Source organism: Cimex lectularius, unplaced genomic scaffold (assembly GCF_000648675.2).
Source record: "Cimex lectularius strain Harlan isolate CLEC.00 unplaced genomic scaffold, Clec_2.1 scaffold39, whole genome shotgun sequence".
In the NCBI taxonomy this organism is placed as follows: Eukaryota; Metazoa; Arthropoda; class Insecta; order Hemiptera; family Cimicidae; genus Cimex; species Cimex lectularius.
In genome coordinates this window covers 1,402,840-1,421,595 of record NW_019392653.1, presented here as the reverse complement: position 1 = coordinate 1,421,595, position 18,756 = coordinate 1,402,840, and the positions used below count along the sequence as shown (strand labels likewise).

The window sequence follows — 18,756 nt, the reverse complement described above, 5'->3', positions numbered from 1 at the left end:
CCCAGTAAGTTACCTAGTGCCGGTTCAACATAGAGGTAGTGGAAAAGGGAAAAAAAGATGGAGAAGAAGACAAAAAATGCTTGAGAAAATTAATATCAAAAACGAAAAAATAATTCGTTGATGATGACCTGCTATTTGCATTATACATGTAACTAATCCCTACACTTTATATAATAAATATATTATGGTAGATAATGTGAGGGAGTGAGTGAGAATATGCTTTATTTACCTACGCAAAGTTAGGTCTCAAGGATCTCTCTTTATCACTCTCACTCTCTCCCACTCTCTCACTCACTCTCTCTCTCTCTCTCTCTCTCTCTCTCTCTCTCTCTCTTCCCTCCCTCCCTTCCCTCCCTCCCTTCCTCCCTCTCTCTTTCTCTTTATTTCTTCCTTTCTTTCTTTCTCTTTAGGACACTCTTACAATCCATAACTAATAAGCAGATATCCGGATGATCCTATCCACACACGTTTGTGAGAACTAACTTGGTGTAGGTAAAAGCCCATAAAGCATCCCCTCACTATCTTCCTCACATTATCCATCACAATATTTTATTTCACAAAGAGTGGGGATCCGTGTATATCCTACACCCTTTATAAACACATTTAGTCTTTGACACGGCGCTCATCACTGTAAGGTAAAGGTCCCGGGTTCGAATCCAGCGGCCCTGCATTCGAACCCGACATACTTACAAATGGTTTTTTTTCAAAAACACCGATACCTGAGGGTTTATATGACCTTTGCTGTTGCGAACCCTCGTTTAAAAAAAAACTCTCCTCTCTCTCTCTCTCTCTCTCTCTCTCTCTCTCTCTCTCTCTCTCTCTCTCCCTCTCTCTCTTACTCTCTCAGCCTTCATAATCACCCACTAATTTTACCCCCTTTCTATCTTTTTATTTTTCTATATTTGCATTTTCTTTCTGAATCTCCCCTTATCTCTTTTTTCCTTTTCTCTCATTGTTTACTTATCTTTACAACTATTGCCAATGCACTTACTTAAAAACAAGCTCCTCGTCTAAATGCAAATATTTTTTTAAAATTAGTGAATATAACAATTTGTAATTCCGATAAAACGTTAATAGGCTTTGGATAAAAATCGACATGTGCATTTGGCTTAACAATCAAATTGTAACTGTTATAAAAACAAAACCCAGATGTAATTGTGAACTCACGATGACCTAAATGATTAGTCCTGTCCATTTGGAGAGCCTATAATTTCGAAAAATTTAACGACACTTTCAATTGTGAACGAGGTAGAGCATTAAATTAATTAAGGAAACAATTTATACTGAAAATATTAGCCCGACTATGAACAGTTCAACACCTAACTCAATAGGTTCTGACGAAAAAACAACAGTATGCTAATGAGAACGCTTATTTTCGTGTGATTCATTCTTTTTAAGATCTGTGTCAAACATCTTCAAACTTCTAACTTATTAGAAGGTAGTATAATTTTTAGTTTTGTTATTGATTCATAAGAAGCAGTGATTATTTACAAGTAGATTTTGTCGGTTGAAATAAAACTTCAAATAAGAAAAATACTTTTTATTCAATTTAAACAAAAAATTGCTACATTTAACAGAAAACAAAATCCAAAAAGCGGTTTCGATAAAAGCGTAAAATACTTCTAAGTTGGTCACTGGGAAGCCTTTCATTACTACAGCATTCATGGAGCCTGAAGTTCTCACGTTCGGGATCACATAGCAGAGCAACTCGAGCCAATAGGGGAAGGCGATCTGCGGCCACAAAACGCCTATTTGAAAATATAAAATTATACAAACTGCAATGATCAATTAATATGTGAACTTTACCTCCAAGCATCCAGGAAACGTTCAAAAGAGCCATAGACAAGATCATGACTGCGAATTCATTGCGAAGCAGCTCGACAACGACAAGCACTAAAAAAGAATATTAAGATTAAATTTCGTCTAATGTCTAAATAGTTTAATTACAACCTATTACAAAGCCGACTATATTGCAGGAGATCATTAAAGAAAAAATTAGCAGTTTGTTTCCCAGTATGGGGAAAACAAAAATCCAAGCGAATATTCCAAACAATATCAAGTCTTGCAGGAGCATCAAGGGTATTTGGATCACCAAATGTGCAGCCACCATTTCCAGATAAGTCAAGCCTTAAACAAAACATTTTGGATGATTATGAAGAGCTCTTAAATATGGATGGATGAAAGATTTTATTTTAAACAGTAAAATTACATATTGTAACAAAATTCTACTGGTAAGGAAAGTGTTTATATATTTTATCTTTTAAATGATAGAAAGTAATAATATTTAATATTTAACAATTTTAGAAAAAATTAAAAAATTTTTTACAAAAACCATTTCAACAGAAGGATGAAACAATTTATACAGCAATAAATACCTAAAACCAACTTAAAAATAAATATTCTGACAGGCAAACAATTCCACCCACTTGTAATTTAAGTTGATTTGTATATATTTTTATATATTAATCAAAGTTTCACCTCTTTTACCGTTTAACAATAGAGACTTTGTTTACAAATGAAAAAAAAGTAAATTGCTAGGGAAAATGACAGATGAAAAAAAGACGGACAGATAAAATTGTAATTTTGTTTTAGATTTTTAATTAACATTTCAATATCGCGTGTTTCCTCCTCTTGCATTAATTACAAATTGAAGACGCTTCGGCATACTTTCTACCAGTCTGGAAGTGTCTCTTTGCTGGAGGTTAGCCCATTCTTCACGAAGAGTCCTTCAAGATGGTGGAGTGTATCAGGAAGTGATGGACGTTCTTTTGAGGTTATCCCATAAATGTTCGATGGGGTTCAAGTCTGGAGAACGGGCTGGCCAGGCTAAGACGCCTCGGCATACTTTCTACCTGTCTTTGCTGGAGATTAGCCCATTCTTCACAAAGAGATCTTTCAAGATCGTGGTGTGTATCAGGAAGACGTGCTCTTATTCGTCTTTTGAGGTTATCCCATAAATGTTCGATGGGATGAGAACAAGCAGGCTAGGCTAAGACCCTGTTGTTATGCTGTTGAAGGTACATGTGAACGGGCATTGTCGTGGATTACAATAGGATTGTCCCTGATTTCATCGAGGATAGGCAACGCATGATGTTCCAAAATTTCATCCACACAGGGAGTGGCCTTCAAAGACCCTCCACGAACAACAACCAACTCTGTACGACTCTCCATTGAGATTGCCGCCCACACCATCACTGAAGCGTTGAAAAGGTTGGCTCTGGGCAAAATTCCAGGCTTCATTTCGCCTTCTCCACACTCTTTCAGGCCCATCTGGAGATCGTAGAGCAAATCTACATTCATCTGTAAAACGTACAGCAGACCAATCGTCCAAAGACCAATGGCTGTGTTCTCGAGCAAATGCGAACTGTGCAACCCTGTGTGTTCCGGTCAATTCTAGTCCTCTTATGGGGAGCTAAAAGACACTTCGAACTTCCAGGAGCTGTTGAATCGCTTAAACAACAGTAAGGTGCCGGTTTCGCAAAATTCTCAAAGTCAAAAAACGGTCATCATGTGGTTCCGTTACCCTAGGGCGTCCAGAACCGGGCCTTCTAGGGTAGGACCCAGTTTTTCGAAAACGTCTAACGGCGTCTCCCAGAGTAGGGAATTCCGATGGCAATAGCCACATACCTGATGGAACGTCTATCATCAATAAGTGCCACACCACGAGCAACATCATCAGCACTAAGTAGCATTTTTAAGTTTAAAAATTGAAATTAAGAAAACAAAGATGAAAACTTTACATAGTTACGTTTATTGCTTCCGGATTCAAATGAGACTGAATAAACATTTTAAATGCCATAAAAAGTAAGCATGGGAAAATTCTTTATCCTTGTTTTGGATTAAGGATTAAGTGTGTTTACTTCTAATTGATATTCCCAATTTAAAACATACCATAAACAAATATTTATTGGTAAAAACAATGAGACAAATTAAGGCAGAATTTTCTTTTATCGAGAAAATGAAAAAAATCTATAGGGTGGAATTTGTTGCCTGTCAGTGTATATAAACTGATAAATATATATAAATAAGTAAATAAATTAATGCACCGATAAAATAATAAATAAGTATTTACACTTAAGCTCTTAAATAAAAGATTCGTAGATCGACCTGCAGATAATCTATGTAGGGTTACAATCTTCGTAGAGGTGTGAAAAAAAGACTAAATGCTAGGTTCACTGAACTTTCGACACTTTATAGTGCCATCATCAAGGCCTATTTGATTACAAATTCAAATAAATACAAAGCAACACACAATTAACAATTAATGTAATAAAATGGTGTACGTACTTTTCCAAGGATGAAGAAACGATTAATATGAAAAATTATTGTAGAAGTGTTTTGGGTTATGGTTCCATGGGCTATGGAGCACATGGGGAGCATAATACATTTCGACGGTGAAACAGACATCTATATAAAAATTATAAGTAATTGCTATCACATAATATTTACATTTGACATTGAAACCAATGATTTATAGAAAAGTCAAACAATGCCTGGCAAAAAATCCGTATGACTAAAATCCAACTATTTTTTTGTTCTGACAACAATTTCTTTCAGGTACTTTTGTGATCATAGAGAAAATTTACAAAAATTGTTTTTTTTATATATTTAAAATTAAATTAAAGCTATTTACAGAATCTATGTACAAAGGATTAAAAATTAAAGAGAGAGAGAGAGAGAGAGAGAGAGAGAGAGAGAGAGAGAGAGTGAGAGAGAGAGACGAACCCCGACGCCTCGGTTGGACTGCTATGATTAGTGAAGACTAGTAAGAACAAAAAAATAGTTGGACCTTCATTTTTTTATTGATGGATTTTCAGCAAGGTATTGCTTGACTTTACTATAAATTATTGTTTCAATAAGTCAAATATAAATATTATGTGTTAGTAATTACTTATAATTTTATGAGATATCTGTTTCACGTCAAAATATATTATACATGTGCTCCATAGCCTTAAACCCAAAACACTTGTACAATAGTTTTTCATATTAATCGTTTCTTCATCCTTGGAAAAGTACTTATACCATTTTATTACATTATTATTAATTGTATGTTATTTTGTATTTATTTCAGTTTGTAATAAAATAGGCCCTGATGATGAAACTATATATTTAGTCTTTTTTTTTCACCCGTCTAATGACCTCTACGAAGACTAGAACCCTACATATACTCTTAAATAATATTACATTTATTCTTACCGGAAATTAAATTTCTTTTGAAAAAACCTCCTTTTTTTTCAATCAGCATCGCCGGCGCCGTGAAGATAATCGGGAAGGCGAATGAAACCCTGAAATCGATCGTGCGATTAAATAAAACATTATTATGCAAATATTTTTTCTATTTTTTTTACGCCGTTAAATATGACGCTAGACCAGTAATAGCCACTGTGGTATCGGCTAAACCATAAATCGGATCAGCGAACTAAAAATAAAAAATCATCCAGAGCTTATTTTGTGTGACACATAGACCAAGAAATTTGAAATATGTGAATTATTGTTTGATAAATTAACTTTACGACATTCATAACTATCAAACATCACAAACCTTAATCGGTATAAAACTGAACGTTTTTGAAGTGTTGCAATAAAGTTCTATATCTTCGAACAACCCCAGCACGCTCTTGGATATGAATTTCTTTAAAAAATTTCTGAAGATATAATCTGAAATGAATATTAGAAACGTAAGCTAATAAAGAGAAAAAAAAATATAATTGACCACTTGTACTGATTAATTGTTAACATTTCACTTTATTTCTCACCCGCCTGATCTATCGATGATTCGATGATAACACTGTCAATCTCATCAGTCGTGAAACCGCTAATATCTCCGTAAAACGAGTCTAGAGTTGAAGTGAAATTTTCTTGAAAATTGAGAATCCCTTGGATATTACTCGAGCTCAGGTCCGCCATCGCAGTGTCTATGTTGTCGTAGTCTAGCTAAAATTGTATTCGCTTTGATTTCAAAAGAAAAAAGACACGAGTCGAAATCTTACAAGTACAAATTTTTCCTTGAGTCTCGTGTAGATGAAGCATTCGAACCGATCTGGCACATTACAACGGAGGAGGGGGCTGTAGTAACTGTCATTCCTTGGGCATTCGTAAGTCTTCACGGAGCTTACAACGGCAACTTTCAGTCCGATCGGATCGCCGCCGAACGCCACAGCGAATATGACAGAAAGGACGGTTGAAAATAATAGGTTCGAGTACAAAATCCTGGTGTAAACTTTTGTTAGAAGGATTGAGGGAATAAAGGGTTTGTTGTACGTACAATTTATTGTGTTTCGCCCAGATTAGATTTTTTGTGAGTTGTGCACGAAAGCCACACCATTTGAAATGGCCATCGCCTTCGAAATCCCTTTTCGTTTCTTTACACTTCGTTGATGTTGGAGTGATCGCCTGTAAAAAAACTTCACTCGTTATATTGAGAGATTTTTTCAAGGGAGAAAATATCAATAATAATACACAGCCAGAAAAAAGGAGTAAATTTGCCATTTCGGATATTCAACATCAGAAACACTACAGCTTATTTCATTTGTTAATCTTTTCTTTGTTATAAACTGTTTATTGACGCATAACAAAATATCATAGAAATAGAAAAAAGTAACAAAAGAAAAGTTGAAAACAGCCAAAAGGAGTAAATTTATCACTTCAGATTTTCTCTGAAAATTTCTCTACTTATTTCATTTTTTAATGGTTTCTTTTGTTATCAACAGTTTATTTATGCTACGTATAATTCAAATATCATAAAAATGTCAAAAAAGTAGTTTAAAAAATTGAAAACAGCAAAAAAAGGAATAAATTTGTTACTTCTGACTTTTGATATCTAATTAATTTTAAATATTTGAAATACATGAAAATTTATTTACATTTTACATTATTTACATTTACATTTTAAATACATGAAAATTTCTGTACTTATTTCAATTGTTCCACCAGAGACCTTGTTGCAGTGCAAGTAGAACAGCAATCCTGCTCGGGAATGGGCAAAACTATATAGACGACAGCCTAGTTCCCTGGAGATGACGTAGAAACATCTACAGAGCAGGTATAAATCATGTCCAGCACTGCAAAAACAACATCCACTTCATATGGGGGTGTGATGCAAACGAACATCATACCAGCTGGAGCAACACTGGTATCAACAAGAGGGGTGAGTCTCTCTTTAATTACTTAAATAATGTAGTGATGAGTAACAGAGGGAACAAACCAACTTTCGTGACTAGCTCTTGGACTGAGGTATATGATTTCTCACTTATTTTAGTAACAAAATAAAAAAGAGGCAGGTTTCCTCGGAAACATATATGTCCGATCACAGAATCCTGAGCTTTGTGATGGAGGCAAATAAGTCAAACGCCGCAGTTTAAAGAGATCCTAAGAGAACTAACTGGCAGCTCTATCTAGCATATCTTAAGCTAGAAACACAGAAGGACTAAACTTTGTAGTTAAAAACATACAGGAACTAGATAAACTAGCTGCATGGTTGACTAAGGCATTCAGTACAACCTATGAATGATATAGCTCATTAAAAACCAAAGGGACAAAGACAAAGATGTTCCATGGTGGAAAACTAAATGGTGTACGGACTAAAACTAGAAAACTTTTCATAGAGCAAATGTCACAATGGGTTGAATACAAAAACTCCATACCTGAATGCAATAAAGCTCTGAGAAAAGTAAGAAGGAAATCGTGGAGAAGTTTCTGTGAAGGGATGGATGATCTTCCCATTGCGATAAGGACACAGGAAATTCTAACGAAAGGACTCTCAGCCAACCCTGGCTTTCTTCTAAAGACAGATGGGAGTAGAACCCACGACGAGAGAAGCACCCCGGTAGAAATGATTGCGGTCACTTCCCAACGGGTAAACCTGTGGATGACAAAGAAGAGTCATAGAAGGAACCGAGCAGAAATTGCAAACTGCTCAAAAAGCAAGGAGCCTCTCACCTAAAATATTTACTCCCAACAAAGTTAAATGGGAATAAGCACCATTAACCCCTACAAATCACCATGAGGAAACAATATTTTCCCCATGTTATTGCAACAGGGCTTGGAAACCTTGTAACAAATGATGGTTGACATTTTTAGGACCAGGTATGAACTAGCACATATCACAAAGGTTGTGTTCTTACCGAAAGTAGGAAGTCGCACGTCAGATTCGGCAAAGGCCGTCCGTCTCGGCATAAGCCTAACTTCTTTTGTCCAGAAGACAATGAGGAATATTATAGTCTAAAAAATTAAGGAAAATCATCTTGGAAAAAATCCTCTTCATGACCAACAGCATGCATACCAAAAGGGTAAATCCATAGAGACAGCCCTAAACAAATTGGTAGCACATGTTGACAAATCATTGGAAGATAGGGAAATAGCACTCTGTTACTTCATGGATGTAGAAAGAGCTTTTGACAATACCTCGTACTAAGGACTGTATAAAGGAAAGCCATAGACCTCCCGACTACAAATTGGATATTAGGAATGCTAAGCAGTCAGAAAATAAACACTTAACTCGCTCGTCAGACCGTACAAATAGCACCTTCAAAAGAATGCCCCAAGCAGGGTTACTATCGGCTAGTAGTCGATGATGTAATTAAAGAACTCGACGAGTTAGGATACCATACCATAGGTTACGCAGATGACCTCGTAAAAATCATAAAAGGGAAATCCGAAGACACTTTGTCGAATGCAATGCTTATAGGAGAGCATGAAAAAAAGGATTTAAATATAAAGCGTAAAAGAACATATCTCATACCCTACACAAAAAGAAGGAAGCTCAAAATAAAGGCTCCCACTATAAAAGGTGAAGCTTTAGCTTTCTCCAAAGAGACAAAGTTAAAATCCTAAGTAAAAATTAAGGAATAAATCCAAAAATGGCGTACTGGTTACACACCACAACAGTTAGACCCTTGGTCACATATGAAGCTCTAGCATGGTGGACAAAGACACTCAATAAGAAGACAGGCCAAACTACAAAGTCTACAAAGACTAGAGTGTCTCAATATTTTAGGGGCAATGCATACCTGCCCCACTATAGCAATGGAAACAGCCCTCGACCTCCCACCCTTATATGTCTATTTACTATCTAATCTGTATATTTGTCTATTTTAGTGGCTTTTGATAGTGTCAAGGCTCCTAAAATGTAAGAAAATTTAAAAAAAACAGATCTAAGGAGGTGCCACCACAAAATTCTAAAAATAATTCACTAATTTCGTGGTCTGCTTGACCAATTAATTAAGGTTTTTAGTTGAGATGAAAAAAAGTTAATGGCACGAGCGGGATACGAACCCACGATTTCGGCTAGATACGCCGCTGCTCTACCACTTGAGCTATCGTGACTTCGATCCCCTCGGGCACTAACTTCTCATGTCAATCCCACCTTATGAGTTTTCCCTCCTTTTTGCCATTTTTCAAATGTCGTGTAATCGGATTGGATTCTCGACGACAAATGAAATAGCCACGGAGAGCTTTAGTGAAGTGTACTTCATTTTAATTCATTAAATTCACTAATTTCGTGGTCCGCTTGACCAATTAATACTTTACAATTAATTAAGGTTTTTAGTTGAGATGAAAAACCTTAATTAATTCTAAAAATAATTAAAATAAATGAGACGGCTACAACAGAGCCTGATAAAATTAGAGAAAAGCTCAACTTTGACACTCTCCATTTTGTGAACCGTACTGTTAATTTAGTCAGATGTTGTAAGTGTTGAGTGTTTATGGAGGGGATCCAAATTACGTGTAAGAATCGCTGTATCATCAGCGAATTACTTGCGGAAATGTTAACATGTGCAGGAATATCTGCAGTGTATATTAAAAATAGAAATGGGCCAAGAATCCCTCTCTGAGGAACACCCGCTCTAATGCGTACATATGGTGAAAATTCGGACGGATTCGCAAAATTGGTCCGACAGATATGACCTCAGTATGAGATAGGATGATCTCAGTTTCCAAAACAAGCCCGATGTTAAATAAATCATCAATTGCCAATTGCTCTTATACGGTTGAATTTGGTTTAACTAATAAAAGATTGTCTTCACATTGCTGATTGAGGTTAGACGTATCTACATACTTTCGTAGAGTCAGGCAGCTGTAAAACTATTAAATGCGTATGCTTTTAGGTACAAACTGGAATGTCGAAATTGCTTAATGGCCCTAAAACACAACAAGGTTACCTTGAAGCTAGTTCCGGGATATAAAGATATAATAGGAATCCAAAACTCACTCACCCATGGGACCGAAACCTCAATTAAACGCACCGGAGTATGTAATAAAGTTGAAACTGGACAAACTGTTTGATTAAGAAAAAACTCAAGCATGGACAAAAACAAATAAACACATAAATCTCTGAAAAAGGAAGGCGAAGGAACTTATTTCTCTCAGCCGGCAAGATTCCAGGAAAATAAATAAGCCTCTGTACGGGCCTCCGCCCTCTCAATTACCACCTAAACAAGATGAGCAAAACAGAAACAGAAACACGCCGATTGTGACAAGAGAAATCAGAGACTTCAGCACACGACGTGAAAGAATGTGAGGCTCTATTCTGTATAAAATATAACCACTTGAGTAAGGCAATTCTCACACTAAGAGAAGTGCGTAAAGTGGCACCGAGGAAATTGCTTAGTTTGGAGAAGAAAATGCTTTCCACGTCTAATCATAGGAGTTCCACAATAAAGTATATGTCCCCTCTCACCACGAAAAATTGAACGCCTGAAAGTGATAAACCCGCATAACAGCTGTGCACTCTAAATTGCCTAAGTAGTCAAAATTATAACTTGTTTATTCTATTGACTGAAAATGTTTTATTACAACATAAAAAAAATCAATTGCCAAAGCAATCGCGGTTAAATTTGGATTTAAAAATAAAAAGATTACCTGCTCTTCACATTGCTGATTGCTGTTACACAACGATATAAATATCTCCTCGACATCTGAAGTTCCGTACTTTTCTATGAAGTTGTTAGTCGTGTCATCTGCTATAAGGACGCCGTTCCTCAAAAATCCGACCTGCGATGGAAAAACTTGCTTGATTTTTGTAATTTGTAAAACAAAATTTATAAATTGATGTGTCAGTTTAACAACGTTAACAAAATCAAGATTTTTTGTGATTGCGAAACGTAAAGGTTTGTATTGTTTATTAGAGAACTAAGATTAGCTACGTTGCCAAAAGTCGTAAACAAATGGGAAGACAAGTTTTTTTTATTTTATAATTGGTGGGATTCTTCTCACTCGTTTCGTGTTTTCGCAAGGGCTGTATTTTTATTTAATTGTGTTTTTGCTATTCAATGCGCAATAATTACCACATTTCCTCATTAAAAAATAATATAAATATCTCCGATGGTACCGACTTTCCTCGAATTAACAGCTTCTTGAACATAGTGTGTCGTCAGAAGGATGGTAGTCCCTTGTTCGGCCAGTGTTACCAAGTAATCCCAGATGCTGTAAAAACGAATCTAATAGTTTAAGGCTAAATATATGTAAAATAGTGAATAATTTACGCTCTGGAATGCAAACAGTCAAGGCTGGCAGTCGGTTCGTCTAGAAGAAGAAAATGCGGCTCGTGTATCAGAGCGATGAGAAAGCTGATGCGTCTCTGCTCACCTCCGCTTTAGCGCAATTTAAAAAAAATATATATTTCCCCATAGTTATAATTTTTCTCAAATTCATACCTCATTTTACCGACTCTCCTGTCGCTTATGTTCTCGAGATTTAGTATACCGAGAAGCCGTTTCGTTTCCTCGGGTATCCGACCTTCCATTCCAAAAAGAAAAGAATAATATACGCATAACTCATTGATACTTAAATCATCGAAAAGAGAAGCCGACTACAAAAAAAATTAAATATAAATTTTACGATTTTATTAAAAATATTATAGAAACTGACTTGAGGCATGTAGCCAAAGTCTCGCCTTGTGTCCAACCCATTCCATTTAATTTCGCCAAAATCTGGCTTTATCTCTCGCAAAATCATGCCGACGACTGTCGTCTTCCCAGCTCCGCTTGGGCCGAGCAAGCTGTATCTAAAAGCAAAAAAAGATTTCTCTAAATAATTTCTTTTAATTTATTAGAATTTTTTCAGTCAAGTTATCTCTATTTCAAATTCAAGGCTTGCCTCGTTATTTATATATACAAATAATTAATATAAATCTTTGAAAGTTATTCGAGGACGATTGTGTAAGAAGGTCGTAGTGGCAATTCCATCCTTGTTGAAAACTAGATACTACACATTTTAACATTAGAATCTCTTATTCTTCCCAAACAATTAAATAATTAAAAATAATAATAAATGCTAGTTATAAGTAAACTAACACTATAGGAGTTTGTAAAATTATTTATGAATGGAAAAGGAGTGAGGAAAAGGTAACAAAGATTCTTCTTGAGAGGGAAGAGAGTGCAACTACGCACTTTATCTATTAATGCACTATTTATTACATCTACCATAATAAAAAGGTAATTTATTAGGTAAACAAAAGAGAGAAAAAATATAAATTGCACCTAACTAAGAAGCACATAACGTCAATGGTTATCAACCGTCTGCCGGAGTTGGACTATGAATTTTTAATAAATAAACAAAACAGGACTAAAAATTTGTTCTCGAGGAATAAACAAAAGAGAGAGAGAAAACACTATATAAGTAAAATAAAACAACAACGTATCTATGTATATGTGCATACACTTATACACATACAGGGTGTTCGGCTACTCGTGTTACAAACTTTGCCAGTAGATTCTACATTCAAAATGGAACCAAAAATTCCGAATTAACTATTATCCGAATCGCAGTATCGGAGTTATTCCACTTTTTCTGATTTTTTAAGATATCACGACCTTGCTTCAAATAAACTAAAAGTTTTTGGACAAATCCGATTACACAATTGAAAATTATGTTAAATTTCCAATAAGATGTTATCAATACTAAACTTGTAAACGTTCGTGAAAAAAAATTGTTTTTTCAAATTTGGCAAACTTACTATGGCGATTTTAATATACTATTTCCAAACCTAGAAACCAGCAAATTTCAGCAAACGTACTCCATTTAATATTATTTTTAATGGTGCAATTGCTGTTTTAATTACTTTTTCAAACACGAAGAAATGGATGAAGGAAAGGAAAAACCGTGGTTGAAGGATTGGTAAAATGAAACAATTAATAATAATTAAAAATAAAAAAACTTAAAGAAATTTTGAATGAATTTATTAAACGTTTTTAATTTTACTGTTTAATTTCAATTTTAACGTTTTTAAATGTAAAAAATTATTTTTCAAAGTTCTCGCTACTAAAACGCTTGTTTCACGAAGTTTTACAAGTTTAATATTGATCACATCATACTGGAAATTTAACGTATTTTTCAATGGTATCAACGGATTTGTCCAAAACCTTTTAGTTTTAGAGTTATCGTTATTTATTTGAAGCAAGATCGTGAAATCTTAAAAAATCAGAAAAAGTGAAATAACTCCGAGACTGCTGAGATTCAGACCATAGTTAATTGGGACTTTTTGATTCCATTTTTAATGTAAAATCCACTGGCAAAGTTTGTAACACGAGTATCTGAACACCCTGTATAAATAACCAAAGTGTCTTTTATATATATATAATAAACATTTAATAATTAAAATAAAAAACTAGTTGTTTCTTGTATTGTGAAACTACAAACGCCTTATTTTCGTTTCGGAACCCTTCGTCGGTCAAGGCTGGAAAACTTCAATTGTCTATTAACTTTTGTTAAAAATAACTCCTTTTTGAAAATGTGAGACTCCATTGACGCTGACTACTTGCATAATTTACGAGCATTTCTGTTTATGTTAATTTTTAAAATATTTTTTTAATTTAATTTAACCTGAAACAGTTATTTATTCAAACGGTTGGAATTGTTTGCATTTTTTGAAAAAATATCGTTATCTGGTGGCACTATTTATTCGTGCGTGGCCGTTCAGCTAGGCTGGACGTAGTGGTTAGGGCAATTAATTTTCCCTACACAATTGTTCATAGTGGGTTTTGGATTTCATTAAACAATCAAAGACAAAAAACCGGACATTCGTATTTTGTTATTTATTTCAAATTATATGTCTGTATTTTTATCCTTATATTAATTACAACATATATATTTTAATTAAACAAAAATTAAACGTTATCAGAAATTCATGAGTTTTAATAAAAAATATTTATTTATGATGATTGAAAAGAAAATTCACCAATGCAAGGAACGTTTTTCCAAATTATAACTCTTTGGTTGCTTCGGCGGTTTTTAAATAAGGAAAATCAAAATTTTCTTATATTTCGACCTTAACAGTTTAACTTATGATTTTTCTTTCTCAAAGGTGGGATAATAGGTCGTCTCAAAAAAACGACAACCAGTTTTTCTTTCAATCCACAACGTTTCGGATTTATTTTAATCCTTCCTCAGGTGAGTTAACCAGTGGTTAAACAGTGGTCGTCAGTCATTAATATTTTGTAACAGTTTATTTTAAAAAAAGAGCCAGTGTGGTACATATTTAAGTCTTTCAGATTCCGAACAAACGTTTTAATATTTTCCTTTTTTTTAATTTATTAATTTATTTTTATTATTTTTTTTTAATATTAAAACGTAAAATCTTAATTCTTAACTTCCAGAATCCTCATCAGTCAAATTGAAAGGGGGCTTCACATATAAATTGTCAAATTTTTTTCAACGCCCAAAAGAATTTTCCAAAAAATCAAACGTTAGAATAGTAAAAATAGGTTCAAAATTGATTGGAATAAATTTTTAGTTGTTTTAATCTATCATTAAATGATTTTTTCCCTTGTATTGGTGAATTTTCTTTTCAATCATCATAAATAAATATTTTTTATTAAAACTCATGAATTTCTGATAACGTTTAATTTTTGTTTAATTAAAATAAGTATGTTGTAATTAATATGAGGATAAAAATACAGACATATAATTTGAAATAAATAACAAAATACGAATGTCCGGTTTTTTGTCTTTGAGTGTTTAATGAAATCCAAAACCCACTATGAACAATTGTGTAGCGAAAATTAATTGCCCTAACCACTGCGTCCAGCCTAGTTGAACGGCCACGCACGAATAAATAGTGCCACCAGATAACGATATTTTTTCAAAAAATGCAAACAATTCCAACCGTTTGAATAAATAATTGTTTCTGGTTAAATTAAATTAAAAGAAATATTTGAACAATTAACACAAACAGAAATGCTCGTAAATTATGCAAATAGTCAGCGTCAATGGAGTCCCACATTTTCAAAAAGGAGTTATTTTTAACAAAATCTAACAGACAATTGAAGTTTGTTTTCCAGCCGGTTCCGAAACGAAAATAAGGTGTTTGTAGTTTCACAATACAAGAAACAACTAGTTTTTTATTTTAATTATTAAATGTTTATTATATATATAAAAGACACTGGATATTTATACAAGGTGTTCAGATACTCGTGTTACAAACATTGCCAGTAGATTCTACATTAAAAATGGAATCAAAAAGTCCCAATTAACTATGGTCTGAATCTCTGCAGTCTCGGAGTTATTTCACTTTTTCTGATTTTTTAAGATTTCACGATCTTGCTTCAAATAAACAACGATAACTCTAAAAATAAAAGGTTTTGGACAAATCCGTTGATACCATTGAAAACTACGTTAAATTTCCAGTAAGATGTGATCAATATTAAACTTGTAAAACCGTGAAATAAGCGTTTTAGTAGCGAGAACTTTGAAAAATAATTTTTTAAATTTAAAAACGTTAAAATTGAAATTAAACAATAAAATTAAAAACGTTTAATAAATTCATACAAAATATTAATTGACCACTGAGGAAGGATTAAAATAAATCCGAAACGTTGTGAATTGAAAGAAAAACTGGTTGTTGTTGTTTTTTTGAGATGATCTATTATCCCACCTTCGAGAAGGAAAAATCATAAGTTAAAGAAAATCAAAATATTACTATGGAAGACATGAAATGTTTTTGTAGGAATCATGATGATTCTCAGTGGCTACAATGCTGTCCCCGGGTACCGTAATTATTGGTAATAATTGCCTGTACGAAATTACGAACTTGTTTAATACCACCTTGAGAAAAAAAAAACATGTTTGTAACTATGTCAACACTCCTTCACTTCGCATAAAATAATGTGTACTCAAATGACAAGGAGTGCTTATGACTGAAATAGAGAAAAACTGTAAAATTGTATTGTGTTATGTTTATTTAGATAATTTATTTTTAATATTTAATGTTACGTTATTTAATTAATAATTATATGTACATATTAAGTAATTGAAAAATCTTAAAAATCGTTGTAATAAAATTGTAATACATATATCTTTTTTTTCTATATTTTTATGTATCAAAACTTGGTATTCATTGGTCCATGCTCCATTTACCCAGCCCAGATGGCATCGCCTAATTATCACGATATAACAAGAGATATATTTTTAAAAAAAAATTAAATTACCTTAGACCTCCCATAAGTAAGACAATAAAGTTCCAGTAAAATATTTTACCAAAAATATTTACGGGCACTAACTGGGTTAAAACTGGTGACCCTATGGCCTACGTATTAACTAATTTACGGGTCTTGACCTAAGGGTTCTCCACCCGTTTTAATTGTCTTTTTACGTGTTTCTTAGCTTAAATGTTACAATTATAATTGTCATAGATAAAAAAGAAAATCTGCTTACATCGCCCCTTTGTGAATCTTCAAGTTGAGCCCTTTGATAATCCAATTTGAACCGTATTTTAAATATACGTTTTGAAAATCCACTACAACACTTGATTCCATTTCTGCCGGTGCGAATGGTGAGCGTTCTAACCGAGAAATGACAGCAATATGACTGCTATTTCTTGCGTCCTTGGGATAGAAACTAGCTTCCAACACGAGAAGCACCTTTAAAAATGCGTGTCGCAAATTTGTATAAACGTCCATTATTAAAAAATTAACCCGACATTCATTAACAATAATAATTAACTTGTTGAAATAGTGAGGTGAGCGTCAGGAATGAAGTATTTTAGACACCTTTTTCATTTTTTAGCCGCTTTCCGTCCTTTATTCGGGTCATCTTCAGGGCGTGGGTGAATTACAACACAGTTTTTTTCAAATCAACATATGTTTATTCACCCAAGCCCTGAAGATGACCTAAATAAGGGACGAAACGCCGCTAAAAATTAAAAAAGGTTTTTTTCTAAAATATTTCATTCCTGTCCTCTCCTCACTATTTCAACAAATTATTGAACAACCGGTCGCTAAATAACCCACGAAATACAGCTAAATAATACTTATTACAAATATAGTTTCAACAGACTCATGGTCAAAAAATAAAAAAATAAACAGCCGAGAGAAAATTATTAGTAAATAGTCCTTAAAATTACAAATAAAGGTAAACATTAAAATATAATTTAGAACTATTACTCATTACTTACTAAATATAAATGATCAAATATTAACATACAATCAATAAAATAGAACTCACAAAAAAAAACTAAAATGGAACGTTGACCTTTTATTTCTTACATAACAAGTTTTACAGGATTTTATTACAAGCATTAAATGGGTTAGAGAAGAGATCGACGAACCCGGGGACAACGTTAGCTGTGTGTTTTGAGTTGATTAACTGGTCCTGTGCCGCTCCACAGGAAGATTTTACAAGGTCGTTACCACCGCTGAGAAACTACCAGAGACAAGTTACTTAAAATTCCAGATGAAGAGATGGCACTTGTAAGAGGTCCAGAGCCCAAGATGACAAGAATCTAAGAAAAGAGAGCATGTCAAGATTAAAAAGATTCAGCCGGTCCTCGTAAGGAATGTAGGGTGATCAAATTTAAAAGTAAGACAACGGGTAGCCTTCCTCTGCACCCTCTCCAAGAGGTCAATTTCAACCCTCAGGTTAGGATCATAAACAAACAAATTGTTCTCTAATTATACACTGGACTTATCAATAGACATCAACATCTATTTGAATTAGTGAAAGATTAACAGTGTCTAAGAGATCAGAAAGATCTGATGAATAGTTGCATATTTCTACTGACAGGGTCGGCTGAGAAGTTCTTGTATATCTTGGCCCCCCGGAGGATCTGACACGTTGAAGAGGGGTCATCCTCACCCAATTAATAATAGGCCATGCGAGCTTGATACAAGATCGAGAGAGAAATCATCTCTGATATGATGAAAAATCAGAGTAACTAGAGTAAAAATACTGTACAAAAATCAATTCTATTTAAAGAAAAGCAAAACTTCAAAATTTTGCCGGATTCTGAAGAATTCTGTCATCCATTAAAAACAAGAATGGGATGACTTTACCTTTACATTTTTGATTGACAAAAGGCTAAAAGAGATGGACATCATGAGTTATGTTCAATGAAATGAACATAATTATGTTTTACATTTCACATCTTCCCTCAAGGATGAAAAAAGGGTATAATCAGAATCTCTGTACTATATACAAAAAACAACCATTTCCTCTAAAAATTGGAACAGGGGACCTAAATATTCGCTGCCATAACAGATGAAGCAATAAGTCATTAAAAAACAAAACCGGTTTTATACACCCAAAGATTAAAAAAAATGGACACACATTTTGTTATTTATTTCAAACTATGTGTATTTTTATCCTTACATAATTACAAATAATATCTAATAATAATATGTAAACAAAATTAAACAAAATCATTAATTCGTGAGTTTTTCATAGTTATAAAACAATATACAAAAAACTATTTAATTATGATCGTTGAAAGAAAATTCACCATAACACTGGAACATTTAACGATAGAATAAATTGTTAGTTAAG

The 18,756-nt window shown here is 33.7% G+C and overlaps 1 protein-coding gene across 1 annotated transcript; it reads right to left on the bottom strand.

Annotated features, from left to right (window-relative positions):
* Positions 1-1,467: 1,467 nt before the first annotated feature.
* Positions 1,468-16,938, bottom strand: LOC106660996 (ABC transporter G family member 23-like). The gene is made up of 15 exons (XM_024230694.1): positions 16,651-16,938; positions 11,869-12,004; positions 11,655-11,809; positions 11,484-11,591; positions 11,334-11,424; positions 10,861-10,992; positions 6,266-6,393; positions 5,991-6,210; positions 5,757-5,934; positions 5,543-5,658; positions 5,349-5,419; positions 5,197-5,285; positions 1,951-2,127; positions 1,807-1,893; positions 1,468-1,748 (listed from the first exon to the last, which is right to left on the bottom strand). The coding sequence occupies exons 1-15, from the start codon at positions 16,893-16,895 to the stop codon at positions 1,468-1,470; spliced, it is 2,214 nt and encodes a 737-aa protein (XP_024086462.1). The 5' UTR covers positions 16,896-16,938.
* Positions 16,939-18,756: the final 1,818 nt, after the last annotated feature.

Excerpts from the sequence above, each read along its gene's own strand:
- LOC106660996 (XM_024230694.1), bottom strand. The coding sequence starts at position 16,895 with ATGGACGTTTATACAAATTTGCGACACGCATTTTTAAAGGTGCTTCTC. Across the intron at positions 11,810-11,868 it reads ACTTTGGCTACATGCCTCAA|TCGGCTTCTCTTTTCGATGA; the intron begins GTCAGTTTCTAT and ends TTTTTTTTGTAG. Across the intron at positions 5,659-5,756 it reads ATCATCGATAGATCAGGCGG|ATTATATCTTCAGAAATTTT; the intron begins GTGAGAAATAAA and ends TATTCATTTCAG.